Here is an 18,080-nt window from a genome sequence, read left to right on the forward strand (position 1 = left end):
ATTTATAAAGTTTTCGATTTTTGTGATACTATTTTAAAATTTTGGTTTACTGTAGATAAATGTTAGCCAGTGACTTTAAAACTCAAATTGTTAATGATATTTTGATGATATTATTGTTATTTGTTATTATTTTTGTAAAAATTGATTCGAATGTAACAACAAATGAATATCAAAACAAAGCAGCGACATCTAAAACTGTATGCTCGAAGTTATCAGTTCTTCGTCAAGAAACCTTTGAAAAACAATTTTATATTTGAAAACTTTGGTTCTTAGGTTAAAAGATTTCCAGTGACAGAAAATTTTTTGTGAAAATGATGAAGAAACAATGACGATTCTTCTTCGTCGTAATCCCAGTTTATGATCGTTTTGTTTTGCGTCTCGTAGGTAAGTTTTACTCTGTAAGACACTTGAGTTATCGTTTTTAACCTCAAAACTTTCACTTGTCGACATGTGTTGTTTATCCAGCGTTAGTTTTCCATTAAAAAGAGCAATTTTCCTAATAATTAGCACGCGTAATGATGCGGAAATTAAAAAATGAGGAAAAAAGATATCGAAATTATCATTCTCCTCTTACAGGTTTTGCAGAAAGTTCGTTGTCGGCCTGTCAGATGTCGCTACATTCATTTTTATTATTGTAAAACTCGCTTATCACAATAAAACAGAACGATTATGGTGCGCCATGGAAGTAATAATATTTTTGTGAGCAATTTCTCAGTTTAGACGTATTAATTGTAAGTTTTGTGTTAATCATAGTCAGGCTGCAAAAGTTGTTTTGTGTGCTTAAGGGTCTAACTGGTTCTCGAAACTGGTTCTGCGAATTTTTCAGTTGTGTGAATGGGATTTTTTAGTTACATGGTTGCAGGGCAGCCGTGCTGCAAACTTGACAGTGTCTCCCAAAATTTGTACATTTTTGACTAGTTTTTCTAAGTTTAGGGCGATAAGGAGTGGCGAAAAAGTCGTGGTACGATGTATATAATAGGTAGGTGTTGTAGAAAATCGGGGATTGGCGTATTTCACCCGTGGTAACATCTGTACTTGCACAGTCAACCGATAGTTTTATTGCATTTTGATACCCAATGTCATATTTGTGCCCATGTAAATGGAGCCTTTGTCCATGAAATCGAAATCGCCTTGTCTCCCAACACGCCTAATTAAGGCGATTATTTTTAGAAGTTGTTAATCAAACGTTCGCCATGTAATCCTCCCTGGAAAATTTCGCTGGGTGTTTTCGTACAAACAAAAATTTTTCAGAAATCTGACATTTCCAATTGTTTATTTGCCCAGTTAATGACTCACGGCAAATATTTGACTTGACAAGGATAACTCTAAGCAATTTTTCGTGTATTTCAGTTCACAAACATAGCAAAAACCGAGCACGCTGAATCACAAGGGAATGAGTGTCGCTGGTAAGTGGAGGTGTCTGGAACGCTTCGTCTATGGCAGATCCAGCTAACGCAAACGCTGCTGCCAGCACAAGCCGCCGCAAGCGTGTGCTGCCCCCGCAGCCACGTGCCGAGGCCAAGCGCCTTCGACCACAGGAAGACGACTCGAGACATAAAACACCGAACGTGAGCAGCCCCCCTCTGCGTCTGAGCTTGCCTAACCCCCGTCTGTCGCAGGTGGACAACGCAGAGACAAGTCTGGCTAACAACAAACACACAAAATCAAAAAATCAGGAGGAATTCGCATCAACTTCAAAGCAAATCAAAAACAAACAAATCGTTCCTTCAACATCAAGGACGTCAAGATCTCATCCTGATATTTTTGAATTAGAACTACCTGAAGTTACGAGACAAAAGAGAAACAAAAACAGTACCGAGATCAATCATAAACACAACAATATTGCGGGTACTTCGAGACATAGCACTGAACCTTCTTCAAGTTCATTAGATAGTTTAAATTCGGAAGCGAGCACTTCCAAATCCTCCTCGTCTTCTAAACATAAGTTAAAGAAATACAGGAAAATCTCTAAATCACCGACTTCTCACAAAACTGAGACTAAAGAACATCGGGGCGAAAAATCCGGTTCTTCACGAAGGTTAGAAAAACATAGGATTAGGTATGTGTGTGTTATTGTTGCAAAAATACCTTAACATTGATTTGATTTAAATTCTGGTAATTTGGCGATAGAATGAAAAATTTACTCTAATTAGTCTGCTGATGAATATTGTGCAATAAAAATGCAAGTCATTGAATTCGTGATTAGTTGCCTTCCATTTTTTTTTCTTATTTTAATAAAAAATCATACAACTTTTAATATGCCAATTTTAAAAGATAAAAATTTTGATTTATGGTCTGTTAGTGGAAGTGACTAACGGATTATTGGTATGGGATTAGAGTGATTGGAAGAGATACACCGTTATGGCCATCCTTAGGTCTAGGACGGTTATAGCAGCGATGGGAACGTGATTACTAGAGCAAAACAGTGATTATCTATTTTTTATGTTTATGAATTTTGCTCGGTTTTGATTATTTAGCGTCAATAGTTTTATTTCAAAACAAAAGTAACCGAAAAACTAACAATCGTATAATCTCTCTGGAACTGGACTTTTAGTATTTATTGAAAAGTAATGACAGTATAATAAATTAGTTAATTAGCTCTAAATACGTTACATGCTCTAGCAACAATTATCTTGATTGTTTTTGTTGCTGTGATCTGCTTTCTATCACAGTTTAGAATTTTTTACATTATTGGAAGTGAAATTTTGCATTTAAGATTTCTACTAGAAGAAATTTAAAGGCAGAAACCAACTAAAACTTTTTCGGTTAAAATCTTTCTTATTACTGATGTAACGTAGGTTATTCTTGTATGCACATGTCAATATTTAAAAGCCTTCCTATCGAAAAAGGGGTACAGCAAATTTGTTTTGAAATAACCTTCAAAATTTACTTTTTCTCAATCCATTAAAGAAAATTGTTTACGGCGTTTTACTCACCAAGACTAGTTTTAAGTTCTTTTTTCGTAAAAATCTTGTGCAAAAAAACTGACAAGGATTAATAATAATAAATTCAGTTTTGTGTTGTGCTACCGATTTTATAATTTCATTAAATTTAATTAAGATTTTTTAGCCTCAGTTCTATTTTTAGACAGTTTTAACACAGTTTAAAAAATGACAGCATGCTCATTTAGGTCTTTACTGCAAAAGTTTGGATTTTTAGGAGCAAACAACCGAATAATTTAGTGCCATTCTTACACTGAATTACTTCGGATCTGTTTTCTTATGGTGATGTTAATTCGAAATTTTGTCCGATTTGTTTTAGGTATAAGGTGGAAATTAAAGATTCTCCAAAGCAGAAAAATATCCATAGTAAACGTTCAGAACGTTATAGCAGCAAAAGTGACATAAGTCTAAACAATAAGAAATACGAATCGGAGGAGAACCTCAGTCGTGAGGACAGCATACATAAATATCCTCTCCGAAGTCGTAGTTTTACCGACCAGAGCTCTCAAAACACCCATCAATCAAAGAAGACACCATCCGAACGAGGAAAACGTGAACTTGTAGCACTGGGGGCGACCAGCAGTCAGCCTAATACTCGTGAGGAGCAGGAGCCCTCTCGCCTCACGCGAAGCGGAGCAGTGCTGAGGCGCAGCACACGGAATAGCAAAGGTATTTACCATTTTTTATTTTTTTTAAGTGACGAATTATTTTTATTACCCAAAATAAAAAAAATTGGTATGTAGTACGTAAATGCTGCACATATTTTCGCTAATACATGTATAATAGAAAAAAATTATGAAGGAATTTAACCAAAAATAACTGCGCAAGATTCGGTCTTATCATTATCAAATTGTGATAATGTAAAAATGTCAAGTGGAGATCAGTAACGACACATTTTTTCTGTTTGTGTATCAGTTTCATTAGCGGAAACTGGATGAAAAAATTATTACAGGGTGTTTTATCTATAATCTGAGAAGTGGTAAATATTGAGGTAGGTATTCGTACTAGAGATGAGCTACAATTCTTATTTTACTTACTATTTATTCATACGTTATGAACCAAAAACACGATTTGTTTAGTGGTATTCCACAGAAAAGTTGTTTATAAAACTTTATCACTTTATTAGATTAATTAAATAGGGATTTCAAAACATCGATCAGTAACGAATGATACACAAACTACGCACTGCCACTTTTTTTCTTTGTTCAAAATTAATACAATGTTTTTCAACAGGTTTATTTCCTTATCAAGCCAATACATACCACCATAACATCTATAAGATAATGTTCTGATAGATAAAATAATTTAACTCGAAGTAATCTTTATTATTCATTCTGTGAGTTATACCGATTTTTGCTCAATCATTTTTAAAAGAATAATGAATTGATAAGGTTATTGGTTGTATGTTACTGCATTTGTTCTAGTAGCAGTTATCGTGTAAAGGAAAAATTTCTAGTGGCTTCAGATAGTGATATAAATATTGTTTTTTAAGTCAAATTGTGTTTACAAATTTAAATTGACGGAAATAATTTATTTGATATTGCATGTAAGTTCAGTACAAACACTCAGAGACATTTTCTAGACAACTTGTTTACACCACAAACAGCTAAATTTTAATTCGGTAATCCAAATTGTTTTTGCAAATAACAATTATGTATTTAACAATGCTAGAATGCTCCCGGTATTAATCTGTTTGGAAACTCTAGATAATATGTATTACAAAATTTGTGGTGTGTTGTGGTGGGGGCTAATTAAAAGATAACTATACTATTTTTTTGTAGTTTATTACATCAAGGTGTTGTGGATGGTACAAAGTTTTGAAATAAGTTTTTATAAATTCGAGTGCAGTAACCGATATAAAAACTTCTGGAGTCTTAAAATGATTAATCACTTGAAATAAAATTCGCATTTATATTCAACAATTTACAAAATAAAACATTGCTGTTTCTTAGAAGCATACAGTTTTAGTAAGTAATTGTAAATATGTTTTATTTTTGTTTTTTTTTATTAACAAATATAAATTTTTAAGTGTTTTTTTAATTAATTTAAATTAGTATTTAATTTGTAGACATTTTTCTAAAGTGATACTGTTGTTAGGGAGTAGTTTTCTAAAAAGTTTGAAGTAGCAGAAGTTATTAACCTACTAGAACCTCTGCCATTTCATTTTCGTAAATTAAAAATTGAAAATTAATTTTTTGTATACGTTCTCAAAAATAGCTCTTTTAGGGACTCATTTGAGTCTGTAAAATGAGTATTTTGCGGACTCAATAAAATAGTACGTAAAATGGTTATTTTAGGTACTCAGTCCCCAAAAACAGTTTTCCGAACGAAAAAGCTAATAAATTTTTTAAATTAAGAATTTGTTTTTTGGGAGTTTTAACAAAAAAATGTTGTTTGAGACCCGTGTCCGTATCCGGAAGCAGTAACGATTCGCCCGTAAAAACTCTGTTTTAGGTAGTTGTAACAAAAATAAGTACCTTATGGTTAACAAAGGATATTTTCTATAAAATTGTTTGTTTTATCTATATTTTTGTATAATTTAGTGTAGATGTCAAACAATTTTTTAAATTAAAAAACATGTGTTTTTTAATTTTTACCTCAATTAATTGATTTTTAACAAAATAAAAAACGCGCACTACTATTTTTGGAAAAAATTTACATATGCTTTGTCATAAGATATTATCGCTGACCAGGAAAATAACAATACGCAAATGTTTTTGTGGACTCCACACAATGATAGGATAGAAATTTTCTGTTTGTTTAAAAAATAGTGCTCTTAAATTATTACAGTTGCTGACACGGAATTTTGGGCATCAAATTTGTCAGTTCAAGAAATGTCTCAACATAAGGCACGCTTTATTATTATTTATCATTATGATTGCCGTTTAAAACTAAAATTTGAAAGTTTTAGTTGAAATTTTTGGCGTCGATTTTCCGAAACAAAGCCAGCAATACGTGTTTTTACATAAGTTCAATAAATTTATTGATTGATTTGTTGTCATTCTTTCTCTAGCTCTCAGGAAAAAAATTACAAAAACCGAATATGAGGTTATTTGCATAAGGCCTGTTTTACATTTTTATGTAAATCGAATGACAAATCGTCCAAAATTCTGTGTCCGCAATTGTATTAGTTTTATAACATCGTGTTTAAAGTATCGATTAAAAATTACGCATACATGGGGTATGCAGATGCGAAGTAAACTTTACAGTTTGTTGTAGAAAATTTAAAATTTACCATTGAAAGAAAAAATGCAACTTAAAAAATATCCTTGTCAAATATTCTACAATTACAGAATATTAAATTGGTTTTATATTATCAAGACAACTCTGAACGCTTAGAGGGAATTCTGACTTTGTGGAAAAAAAATTCAGTTCATGTGATTTGATTCTTTATTTTATTTTTAAAAAAATGGTAAATACAAGTACATAGAGCAGTGTGTTTTTACGTAATATTTGTACAAATATTTTTTACAACTCGCAATAAACTAGAGAAATGCAAACCATATGTCGCGTTGCGTTACAGAGTGTATCTATCAATCTTTGTGCCGACAGCTGTCATAATTTTACATTAGTAGAGCAAATTTTTCGCATCACAATACACAAACTCGGTTCTCTATTAAATTATATTTAGCTCGTCGTTATAGAAATGCGGTATTATGAGAACGGGCAACTTTACAAATTTCTCGACGTATTGAATGTGGAAGGTTGTGTATGTGTGTGTTAATACAACATAGGTATATGAGTCAGTCAATTGATACGTATCTTTATTTCAGCGCACAGCTCAACAACGGGTTCCTGTGCAAGCTCGAGCGGCGCAAGTGGCAGCGGCAGCAGCTCGAGACGAGCAGCGAGGCAGCATAAGGTGGGGGCGGCCGCTCCGGCTCTCCTTACGGCCCCTGCCACTCACGCTGCCGCAGCCATGGCCGCCGATCAACCAGATTTGCCCAACAATGGTCTGTCAGGTAACAATAATCTCACTTATACACACAGAAACCTTAATTTTATTTTCTATACATTGTTTATAGCTTCGGAAGAACCGCCGTCGCCGCAAGAGGCTACACAGGCGATGCCTTCTAGTGGGGGCCCTTCAGGACCTGGAGCTGATTCGGAGAGCGACGACAGTGAAGTGGGACGTTTACAAGCTCTCTTGGAGGCGAGAGGACTTCCTCCGCATTTGTTCGGTGCATTAGGGCCACGAATGCAACATTTATTGCATAGGAGTATGGGATCCAACAGCTGTATGTTGAATACTATGAAATAAGTGTTTTTTTTAATCGTTTTTCTTTAGCTGTCGCTAGAGCACAAGCACTTTTACCAGGCCTACAAGCTACAGGTGATGAAGGCCAGCAACTACAAGCCGTAATAGAAATGTGTCAAGTGTTGGTGATGGGTAACGAAGAGATTCTTACTGGCTTTCCAGTCAAGCCGGTTGTACAGGCATTGATTACTTTGCTAGGAATGGAGCATAATTTTGATATTGTAAGTATTTGTATTTAGTGAGAGGTTTGCAACTATGGTAGTGGTACAAAAATTGTACCATGTTAGGTGTGAACCTTAGAGTAATGTTACAAATCAGGTGCAGCCAGTTTTAGAGCTTTAACTGGTTGTGTATACTATTGTATACATTTTTATTTTGAATAGCAATTCAATGTAATTCTTACCATTATTTTTAACAGATGAATCATGCTTGTCGTGCTTTAACATACATGATGGAAGCACTTCCAAGATCGTCCGCGATTGTCGTAGATGCCGTTCCTGTCTTTCTCGAAAAACTACAAGTTATACAGTGTATGGATGTTGCAGAACAGTCGCTTACTGCGCTTGATATGTTGTCACGTCGTCATTCTAAAGCGATTTTGCAAGCGGTGAGTACTTTTGGAATTTTTCTTTATTAAACAAGGATATGTACAATAATATTCTCTTTCACCCGATAAACAAAGAGGAGAAATAACATCAATTTCTAAGTTTAATTTTTAAAAGTATATTTCATTAAAAAACATGAAGTCTGTTTTTTTTAATGTAAATGCCAAACAGTCTTAACGTTGGCATTACTAGTAAATTCATTCATGGTAATTAATTTTAATAAAGGAAGGAAAATCGTCTAAGACAATTTAGAGATGAAACACCAAAAAAGAAACAAATTCGGTACACTAACAGTTTTTCGACATTTGGAAACGAATAGTTCGCAAGCAGGAAGTTATAAAAAGGGCCCGTTAAAATGTAGACGAAATTTGTAATGCAGGTTTGCTAAACATTCTTAATTTTTAGCAAAAAAATTGACAAGAATACAAAATAAACATTATTGAGAAAGAACCTCGGAAAGAACGCAATTAAATTAGTGTCTTGTGCATCGTTTTTGAGGAACCCACTTGTATCTTTTGCTAACTAACTTTTTTCTCTATACATATACATCCTTTTTCTTCAAAGTTTTTGTAGCAAGAATCTCATTTTTTTTGTCCACAACATTGTACTTACTTGGGGTGAGTTTCTGTCAAAATTTTTAGTACTGAATTCTGTCTTTAGACCTTAGGTAATGATGTCTGTCCTCAGGTATTCAATTATAGCGCTTTCAAAGAGCAAACAGGCACACAAAATTCATAAAAGTCAAAATTTTGACAACATCTCAATTTGAACACAATCATAGATGAATACTTATATAGGGTCTATAGATGGCGTACTCATGTACAACCTTTTGTACTCGTATTCAGCAGCGCCTCTGTAGTTTGGACGCTGAACTATACAGCAAAATGTGCCTTTTTTAAATGGTAAAAATAATGTTAATTGGGTATTTAGTACAGGGAGATAAGTGCTACTGGTATCTTATTAGAGATTAAACAAAGAAAATATAAGTTTATTTTTTTAAAGTGATTTATTAAAGATATTGAATCAAATTAGTTAACCTAGGTGGTTTCATACTTATATGGATTATATTAGAACAATTATGTTCGAGAAGGAAGCATAAACAGTCTGAGTTGTCACAAAAGGGTGTCGGCCGGAACAAATCTTCATATTTTTCCCATCAATGTCCACATTTTCATCAACAAAATTCACAAATTGTTAGTAAAACTTCCTTTACTTGTACACACAGCCACACATCTGTACACAATAACTGAATAAAAATCTAAAAATCGTAACTACACATAAGCATAAAACGATGTCACCGTCAAAATTTAATTTTTTCTATCAGAGGTGTCACAGACAACCGCTAAAATTTTAAAATTTTGATGCGAACGCCTCTGGTGTTTGGACGCTACATTAAATAGATAGACTGAATTCACCAATCTAAGAAACCATAGCATGAACACAATCATAATTTTTTAACAAAATTTCTAGGGACAAAAACAAAGAGCAAACAAAATTTGTGGCTATGGAGACAAGCTGCTACCAATTTTTTCACTAAAATTTTGACTTGGTAATTTCCATTAAAAAAAAAAGCAGACTACATATTTTGTTTTTGTTTTTGGGAATATAAAGTTTTATTAATTTAATGCTAAGTTTTTTATGGTGATTATGTATTATGTGTCAATTAAAGCATTTTTTCTTTCTAGCGTGGCGTTTCTGCTTGCTTAATGTACTTGGACTTTTTCTCTATTAACGCCCAACGTAACGCACTTTCTATCACAGCAAACTGTTGCCTAAATTTAACATCGGAAGAATTCCAATACGTACAAGAATCTTTGCCCTTATTAGCAAGTCGTTTAACTCAACAAGATAAAAAATGTGTTGAAAGCGTTTGCTTGGCCTTTTCACGCTTGGTTGACAGTTTTCAATTAGAACCAGCACGTCTTCAAGAAATCGCCAGTACTGAACTTTTAACCAACTTACAACAACTTCTAGTTGTAACCCCACCTGTAATAAGCACCGGGACTTTCATCACAGTTTTAAGAATGTTATCAGTCATGTGTGCCAACTGTCCCGATTTAGCCTTAACTCTACTCAAGCAAAACATAGCTGAAACTTTACTTTATTTACTGACCGGCTCCGCGGAAGTTAATCAAGATGAAATTGAGTTAATACCAAGACAACCGCAAGAACAATTCGAAATCACAGCTCTTATTGGAGAATTGATGCCTAAACTACCATCTGATGGTATTTTCGCCGTCGATGCGTTACTTGAACGGCCCTCGAATGTGGCGAAAGACCAACCGGTGTGGCAATGGAGAGATGATCGTGGTTTATGGCACGCTTATGGTGCTGTCGACAGTCGCATAATCGAAGCGGCACACCTCAACGGCGACGATGAAGTCAGTTTGAATACTTTAGGCCGCATCTATACGATCGATTTTCATTCCATGCAACAAATCAACGAAGATACTGGAACATCGAGACCAGTTCAGCGTAGATTCACACCGACCAGCGCCCAATCAAGCGGCTCGGAATCATCACATTCGGGAAATCGTCCGAATTCGGCAAGTCGTGATGCTCGTGTTGCGTGTCTTCGCGAGGAACGTGGTCTCGCCGCTGCGTTTATCCGTTCGTTGTTTTCCGTATTGTACGAAGTGTACTCGTCGAGTGCCGGACCGGCGGTTAGATGTAAGTGTTTGAAAGCCTTATTAAGGATGGTGTATTATGCCAGTCCTGAACTGTTGAAAGACGTTTTGAAAAATCAAGTTGTGAGTAGTCATATCGCCGGTATGATGGCGTCTAGTGATTTAAGAATTGTTGTTGGTGCCTTGCAAATGGCTGAAATTCTTATGAATAAGTTACCTGAAGAATTCGGGGTGCACTTTAGAAGAGAGGGGGTTATACATCAGATTAATCGACTTGCAGACCCTGAGGTAATATCTGCGAAAAACAACCAAGAAACAAATTAATTTTTCACGATTTCAGATTCCATTAGGCGTTAGTCCCCCCAAATCAAGTTACAGTTCAGCTTCATTTTCTTCAACTTTGAACGAACCTAGCACTTCTCAACCTTCGAGCAGTTCCAGTCATATCGCGAATGGTTCAGCGACCAGTTCCCACTTAGGCACTCCCTTGTCCTCTGCAATGTACACTTCGACTCCAGACACCCAACGTGTTCAAGAATCCGAAACTCGTTCACCTAGTCCCTCACACGTACGATTAAGTGACGTATTGAAACGTAAACGAGTACCGAAAAGATCGGGAGTGTCAAGTCGTTCTAAAACACGTCATGAAGATCTTCCTATATCACCTTCTTTAATGCAAGATTTGTTCACAAAGGCTGCATCTTTGGGCAATTCCACACCAAGTAATTCATCAAGACCTCGATATTCAGGTTCGAGTTCGAAAACTAGTTTTCTTCAAAGTTTGAATCCGGCGAGATGGGGAAGAACTATGAATTCTTCGCATGATCGAAATTACAGTAAAGATGCCTTGAATAGTCTGACCAAGTCGGCTTCGAATTCGCATATCACGGCGGGGAATAGAGAAAAGACAAGGACTTGGGTCCGCGAACAGGTAATTCGTGTTTCTATTCCCAATTCAGGATTTTTAAAATATTTTTTTAGGCTTCTAAATTCATTGAAACTTATTCTGCGAATGAAGAAGACCATCATCCGGCCACAAACGTGATCACTAGATTGAAATCGGCGATTGAAAAGTTGCACACTGTTAGATGTGCCGAAGCTCTTAGAGAATTGCGAGAAATTTTAATAGATTCCGATGTTTCTCCCTTTGAAGTAAATTACTCCGGATTGATTAAATCCCTATTGGTGTATTTGGCCGACGTGGAGGGTCCTTTCGATCGCGATCAGAGATTGAGGATCATGTTGAACGTATTTGCCGGTTGTCCCTTGGAAGCAAATGTAACTGAAATTAGCGAATTAAATTCGACTTGGATGAGTGCGCTTGTAGCGAAACTGAACGGCTGCGTCTCACAATTAGAACAGTTTCCTGTAAAAGTTCACGATTTGCCTGCGACTTCGGGTGCTGGAAGGGGTGGAACTAGTGCTCTTAAATTTTTCAATACACACCAGTTAAAGGTTGGTGTAACATTTTTTTTTTTACATTATAAAGGTAAAAAATGTGATTCATTTTGGTTTCAGTGCAATTTACAAAGGCATCCAGATTGTACAAATTTGAAGCAGTGGAAAGGCGGTACGGTCAAAATTGATCCTCTTGCATTAGTGCAAGCAATCGAACGTTATTTGGTCGTTCGTGGGTACGGTCGTTTGCGTGATAAAGACAGTGCCGATAGTGACGATGGTGATTCCGATGATGATATCGATGATACGTTGGCGGGAGTTGTCATATCGCAATCTGGAGCTAGACATAAGTTACAATTTTTAATAGGCAACAATGTTTTACCTTACAATATGACGGTGTATCAGGCTGTACGTCAGTTTAGTAATAATGGCAATGACCAAAGTGAAACAGATACAGACAACGAAACTCCTTTAGGTTTGTTTATACTCGTAATTTTTTAAATTTAATTAATGTTAATTTTGTGTATAGGAAACGTTGGTATTTGGGTCCAAACACACGTAATTTATTATCGACCATTAAAAGAAGATAGTTCGTCGTCTAGTAAACCCAGTTCGTCTAGTGGAACTTCTTCGAGTCACTCCAGTAGGAAAGGGAAGGGGTCTTCGAGTAAGAGTACTTCTAGGCGTAAAGGAGACGACCTATGGAACGGTAAGTGTCACAAAATGTTTTAATCTATTCAATTTAAGTCTCTTCTGCATTCACTTTCTTAATTTTTACAAGAAGGCTAAGCAATGCTTTCTAATACCGCGTGTTATTTAAATAGGTTTTCAAAATCTCTTGGGTGGTGTTTGATTTAATATTTATAAGAAATCAGTTTAAAAGAAAAATCCCTTTCAAATTACCCAATTAGAGAAATTTCTTAGAATTTGCTTAAGATGATGTACACTGGCCGCCAAAATTAACCGGACAACTAAAATTTTTCGATTTTTCACAGTGCAATATTATTTTTTATTCTTTGTCGTATTTTGACGAATTTTTGTTTGGGTTAACTCTTAAGAAGAACTTTTACCCAAAATTAAAGAAATAAAAATTAATTTTTCTTTATAGTAATGAAACAAATGATTGTTTTAATGTTTTAATCATGTGTCACAAAATATTTTTTCTATTAAAAAAATTAAACGAAAATACAACGAAAAAAAAACAACAGAAAAATGGATGCAATGCAATAACATTTCTAGTTTTATCTTCTAAATGTGATACTCAAAAGACGAAGGCACTGTTTTTTTAATATTTTTTTTAAATTATTTTTGTACTGAGCTGGGGTGTGCCACAGAGGCAAACTAAGTTTTTAGGTTTTTACTGATTTAAGATTATTTCCAATTCTTTTCTGAATTAGGAACCACATTTTCCATAATTTTAATTATTGAGACATCAGAGATAAACCTTCAAAAAAGCATTGTATTTCCAATTTCAATGAATATTTGTATTAAGTAGGCCTAATGTGCCAAAACGTCAAAATAGGTACAGTGATGGACACCTAATTTCCCTGACCGATTAAAAGTGTAAATTACTCTTTAACTTTTTCTAACCTTGTTTGATAATTTTGATTAACGTTTGTCATGTTGCTCCTTGCTACTTTTTGCTTTTGTCCTTTGAAATGGTAGTCTTTGGTATGCCCCAAAGTATAGAGACACGTCTTTGGGACATACCTTCTTGTACCAGGGAGATAATTTTTATTTTATTAAACGCACTTACTGTTGGCATGTTCGAATTTGATTAAATTTGACAATACATATTTCAATGTCAGTTATCATGACAATAAAGCACATTTTTTTTCAGTTATTAGTTTAGCCGTAATAAGATAAACTTGTATTTTTTTAAATGGAAATCATAGGCGGCTATGGCAATTTTGAGAAGGTTATTTTTTTCTGATCTAAAAAATATATATTTGTAACAAAATATTTTTTTATAACTATACTTAAAAAGTGAAATACATATTTTGTGTGATAATAGTTGGCCATGGAAAAACTATTCCACTCCAAATGTGTAAATAATAATCAATAAGAGTTTTGTGAACTGTAAAATAGATGAAAAAATATATAAAATTATAAAGATTTAAAAAATACGATACGGTAGAAGCATTGAACAAATATCCGAGCGCTTCAGAACAAAATTATTACATATTTTTAAAAAATCCAAAAATAGGAAAAACAAATGTGTCAACAGTCAACACAATTAGAAAAAACATTTTTTTGATGATCTAATGGAGGTAGGATAACGTTTCACATAGACGGAATTTGGGTATTTGAATGGCCATATCGTCATTTTTGTGTCATATAAAATATATTTTATTGAAGAATTAAAGCGGCTTTTTTTTACAACACTTTATGTATCACTAGAAGTTGCAATGATAATGTTAGCTTGTTTAAAAACAAAGAAATGTTATTAGTCGCCAATAAGTTGATTTACAATTTATTTTGCATCTTTTTCATTACTTAATACTTAGAAAACTCTTTCATTAGTGACACTGGTTGAATATAATATAGTTTAAATCCTTTTAGTTGAAGATGCAACAAATATATATTTTTTAGATAAGAAAAAAACAAGCTTTTTAGAAATGACATAGCCATCTATGATTCCCATTTAAAAAAATACAAGTTTATTTTATTACGGCTAAACAAACAACTGAAAAAAATTGTTAACTACATTATTAAATTCTACGTAAAAAAGTGCCTGTACAATGTCTTTATTTCAAATCTGTGTCTTCTATAATAACAAAGATATGATTTTTTTTAGATTTCGTTAAAATGTCAATTTTTGTCTATAAGTCGAAAACAAAAGACGATAGCGGGATGCGGTTTTAACCAATATTATTTTCTCAAAAAATGAGCCCCAGAATGTATTACTCGTTTTTGGCTAAACCTCTTAGTTTCGGAGATTCCCTATTCGGACATCAAAAAAAAAAAATTCCCTGTACATGGAAGCTTCCAATAATAATTAACCATTTTACTTGTTGTAATCCTTTGAAGTTCCAAGTTTTTCAGATTTTTTGTATTCAAAGACGTAATTGTGCTCATTTGGAGACATAAGCAATAATTTTCGGTTTAACTACCTTTTTATGTAGCCTACTTTCTGAACGAATATTTAGTAACATTAGAAAAACAACGTCTTTTTCAATGCCGAACAAAAATTCGTCGAAATTCGACATAGAATAACAAAAATATTGCAATCGCAAAATTTTAATTGTATGGTAAATTTTGGCGGTTAGTGTATCTAGTTATTTTGTGACAAAAAACGTTCTAAACATTTTTTATTCAGTGTCAAAACAGTGAATGTAAATAATCATTATTTATTAAAAAATAAGCAATTTGTTACTGATTTATGTTTCAAAATGGTTTTGCCGCTGAAAAAATAAGGTGTAGGATCTCAACAATCGTTGGCCTTATTCCTGTCGAAACTCGATTTCTGAAAAAAATTTGAACTAGATTAACAATATTAACATTAAGGTACAAGTGGCTGTTTTAATCGGGTACCGGCTTATGTACTTCAAAATGGAGAGAACTTGGAATATTTGTTACCAATAAATCTATTAGAGATACCTTTGGTTTAATTATTTTTAGTTCTTTTGTAGTGAACCATTTCAAATCAATATTTTTATTTTTTCCACGTAAATTATGACTACACCATTTGCGTCGTCTCTGATCGCATTATTTAACATTGGTAATTGTCAAAGTTTATACATATTGTGGTCACATTAAATAAGTTTTGTCGTTAACAATCTTGCTTGGAGGAAGAATTCCTCAAGAGATTTTGGTCTGTTTACATAACACCCTGTAGGACTGTTTTATTAAATAACAATTTTTATTTTATCCTTTAGAAGGAATAACGCCTCTTGTGCACTCGCCTTTGTCTCCGTTTTTAACGACCCAACTCCCTGAATCAGTGACAATTCAAGACGCCTCATTGGAAGTGCTATGCCTTCTGCGTATCTTGAACGCTCTCAATCTCTATTGGAGCACTCTATACCCCGCCATAGAATACCGACCGATCATCTCACTGTCGGAATTTCTCAATAGTAAAATAGCGGCAAAAGCAAGCCGTCAACTTCAAGATCCCTTAGTTATAATGACCGGTAATCTCCCCAACTGGCTTCAGCAGATCGCTTCAGTTTGTCCTTTCCTATTTCCATTCGAAACACGCCAACTATTATTCTATGCCACTTCGTTTGACCGAGACCGGGCTCTTCAACGCCTCCTAGACATGTCACCGGAATTGAGTTCCAGTGATTCGCAAGAACGCGTCACTCCACGATTGGATCGAAGAAAACGCACCATTTCTCGAGTCGATATTTTGAAACAAGCCGAACAAGTGATGCAGGATTTGGCGTCGTCGAAAGCACTCTTGGAAGTACAATACGAAAACGAAGTTGGTACGGGATTAGGTCCCACGTTGGAGTTTTATGCTCTTGTATCGAAAGAGTTACAAAAGAGTAATTTGGAGTTGTGGAATGCACCAGATTCGCATAGCAGTGAGTATGTGAATTGCCCAGCGGGGTTGTTCCCCTCTCCGTTGCCAAGAGGGGCGAAAGTTGGACAGATTACGAAGGTTAAGAGCAAGTTTCGGTTTTTGGGCAAATTCATGGCTAAGGCTGTTATGGATTCTAGAATGGTATTAATTTAACATACATTTTTCGTTTTAATTGAGATTTATTTTTTAGTTGGATCTTCCGTTTTCGTTGTCGTTTTATCGATGGCTGTTGGGACAAGAACATTGTTTGATTCTTGCCGATCTTAAATATGTAGCACCCGATATTTACAAGAATTTGAAAAAGATGTACGATGTTGTAAGACAACGGGATGCCATATTACATGATCCCAATTTGACAGCAGAACAGAAGGAAGAAGAGGTAGGTGTTTATTTCTCTTTAAACCAACAAAAAAAACTTTTTATTTGATAGGTCGAAAAACTGGAATTTGACGGCTGCCCAATCAGCGAACTCGGCCTAGACTTTGTTCTTCCTGGCCACAATGTCGAGTTGATAAAGAACGGAAAAACAACTCACGTCACAATCCACAATTTGCACCTTTACATAAAATTGGTAACACACTGGATGCTGGTCGAGGGTGTTAACCGCCAGATGGAGTCATTGCGTGAAGGATTCGAGTCTGTTTTTCCTTTGCAAAACCTGCGTGTGTTCCAACCTGAAGAATTGGAGGCGGTGTTTTGCGGCAGTCCTCGCAATTCGATCTCCGGTTGGGACATCAAGACGTTGATGGAGTGTTGCAAACCGGATCATGGCTACACACCCGATTCCAGAGCGATCAGGTTCCTGTTTGAAGTATTGAGTTCTTACGACCGAGAGGAGCAGAGGATGTTTGTACAGTTCTTGACCGGAAGTCCGCGTCTGCCGGTCGGAGGTAATAAGGGGAACGTTGATTGTTCGCATTTTGATTGTTTGTTTCAGGGTTTAAGGCACTGTCGCCGCCACTAACTGTGGTTCGGAAAACTTTGGAACCCAACATGAACCCTGATGATTTTCTCCCGTCTGTGATGACTTGTGTTAACTACCTCAAATTACCTGACTATACAAGCATCGAAGTGATGCGAATGAAACTTCACTTGGCTGCCTCTGAAGGACAGCATTCTTTCTATTTATCATAAAAACTGTAAGAGGTGTTTGATAAAATCGTGAACTCTACTAGTGTATTTTATACATATTAAAAAAATAGTCAGCAAAAGTTCGAATACTTGATATTATATTTCATGAGATGCAGCCCCCACTGTGGGTCAAGGTGCCCTAGCTACATGTTTAGTTATTTATATCTTATTGCTGTTTCTTTCGTGATATTAAAAAAGTTGTTTACTTTGGTAATCAATGTGTTTTTGTTATGTTAATCGATATTTTAAGTTTAGTTGATTTAGAATTTTGAGTGATTATTTACTTAGGCACCTATAGTTAGCAGTGAAGTGTGCTTGGTGTTTTATGTTTTGTTTTTCTCTTCAAGATACAGGGGGCAACGACTGAGTGTGCAATGAACACGAGTGTAGTTCTAAGGTGTCACAACGAACAGTTGAAGTACTAATTAAGGTCTATTTGCCAAATGTATAGTTTACCGTTCTCACTCTTGAAGTGATCAGTTATTAACAAAAGGTAGTTTTAATTTACAAATATGTTTCAATAAAATTTGTATACATAACCACAACCGGTCTTTATTTCATTTAATCAGTCTTAGGGAAAAATAAGCAAAG

General features: G+C 34.9%; 1 protein-coding gene across 4 annotated transcripts; it reads left to right on the top strand.

The window, feature by feature from the left end:
- Nucleotides 1-239: 239 nt before the first annotated feature.
- On the top strand, nt 240-18,034 carry LOC123013085 (E3 ubiquitin-protein ligase TRIP12). 4 transcript variants are annotated; one of them, XM_044411414.1, is made up of 17 exons: nt 240-384; nt 1,351-1,568; nt 1,620-2,059; nt 3,262-3,611; nt 6,716-6,904; nt 6,968-7,180; nt 7,231-7,421; nt 7,619-7,807; nt 9,491-10,720; nt 10,773-11,363; nt 11,414-11,887; nt 11,951-12,305; nt 12,360-12,539; nt 15,709-16,499; nt 16,549-16,737; nt 16,789-17,248; nt 17,296-18,034. In XM_044411414.1, exons 2-17 carry the CDS (start codon nt 1,437-1,439, stop codon nt 17,490-17,492), a joined length of 6,171 nt encoding a protein of 2,056 aa, XP_044267349.1. In that variant the 5' UTR covers nt 240-384; nt 1,351-1,436; the 3' UTR covers nt 17,493-18,034. The 4 variants fall into 4 exon arrangements, with proteins under 4 accessions (XP_044267349.1, XP_044267352.1, XP_044267350.1 ...); XM_044411417.1 differs by having other exon boundaries at nt 1,620-2,038; XM_044411415.1 differs by lacking the exon at nt 240-384 and adding an exon at nt 641-731.
- The last annotated feature ends 46 nt before the right edge of the window (nt 18,035-18,080 follow it).

Source organism: Tribolium madens, unplaced genomic scaffold (genome assembly GCF_015345945.1).
Source record: "Tribolium madens isolate multiple individuals breed KSU strain unplaced genomic scaffold, Tmad_KSU_1.1 Scaffold_96;HRSCAF=242;Tcas5.2_LG5, whole genome shotgun sequence".
Lineage (NCBI taxonomy): Eukaryota > Metazoa > Arthropoda > Insecta > Coleoptera > Tenebrionidae > Tribolium > Tribolium madens.

Excerpts from the sequence above, each read along its gene's own strand:
- LOC123013085 (XM_044411414.1), top strand. The coding sequence starts at position 1,437 with ATGGCAGATCCAGCTAACGCAAACGCTGCTGCCAGCACAAGCCGCCGC. Across the intron at positions 7,181-7,230 it reads GAGTATGGGATCCAACAGCT|CTGTCGCTAGAGCACAAGCA; the intron begins GTATGTTGAATA and ends GTTTTTCTTTAG. Across the intron at positions 16,738-16,788 it reads CAGAACAGAAGGAAGAAGAG|GTCGAAAAACTGGAATTTGA; the intron begins GTAGGTGTTTAT and ends TTTATTTGATAG.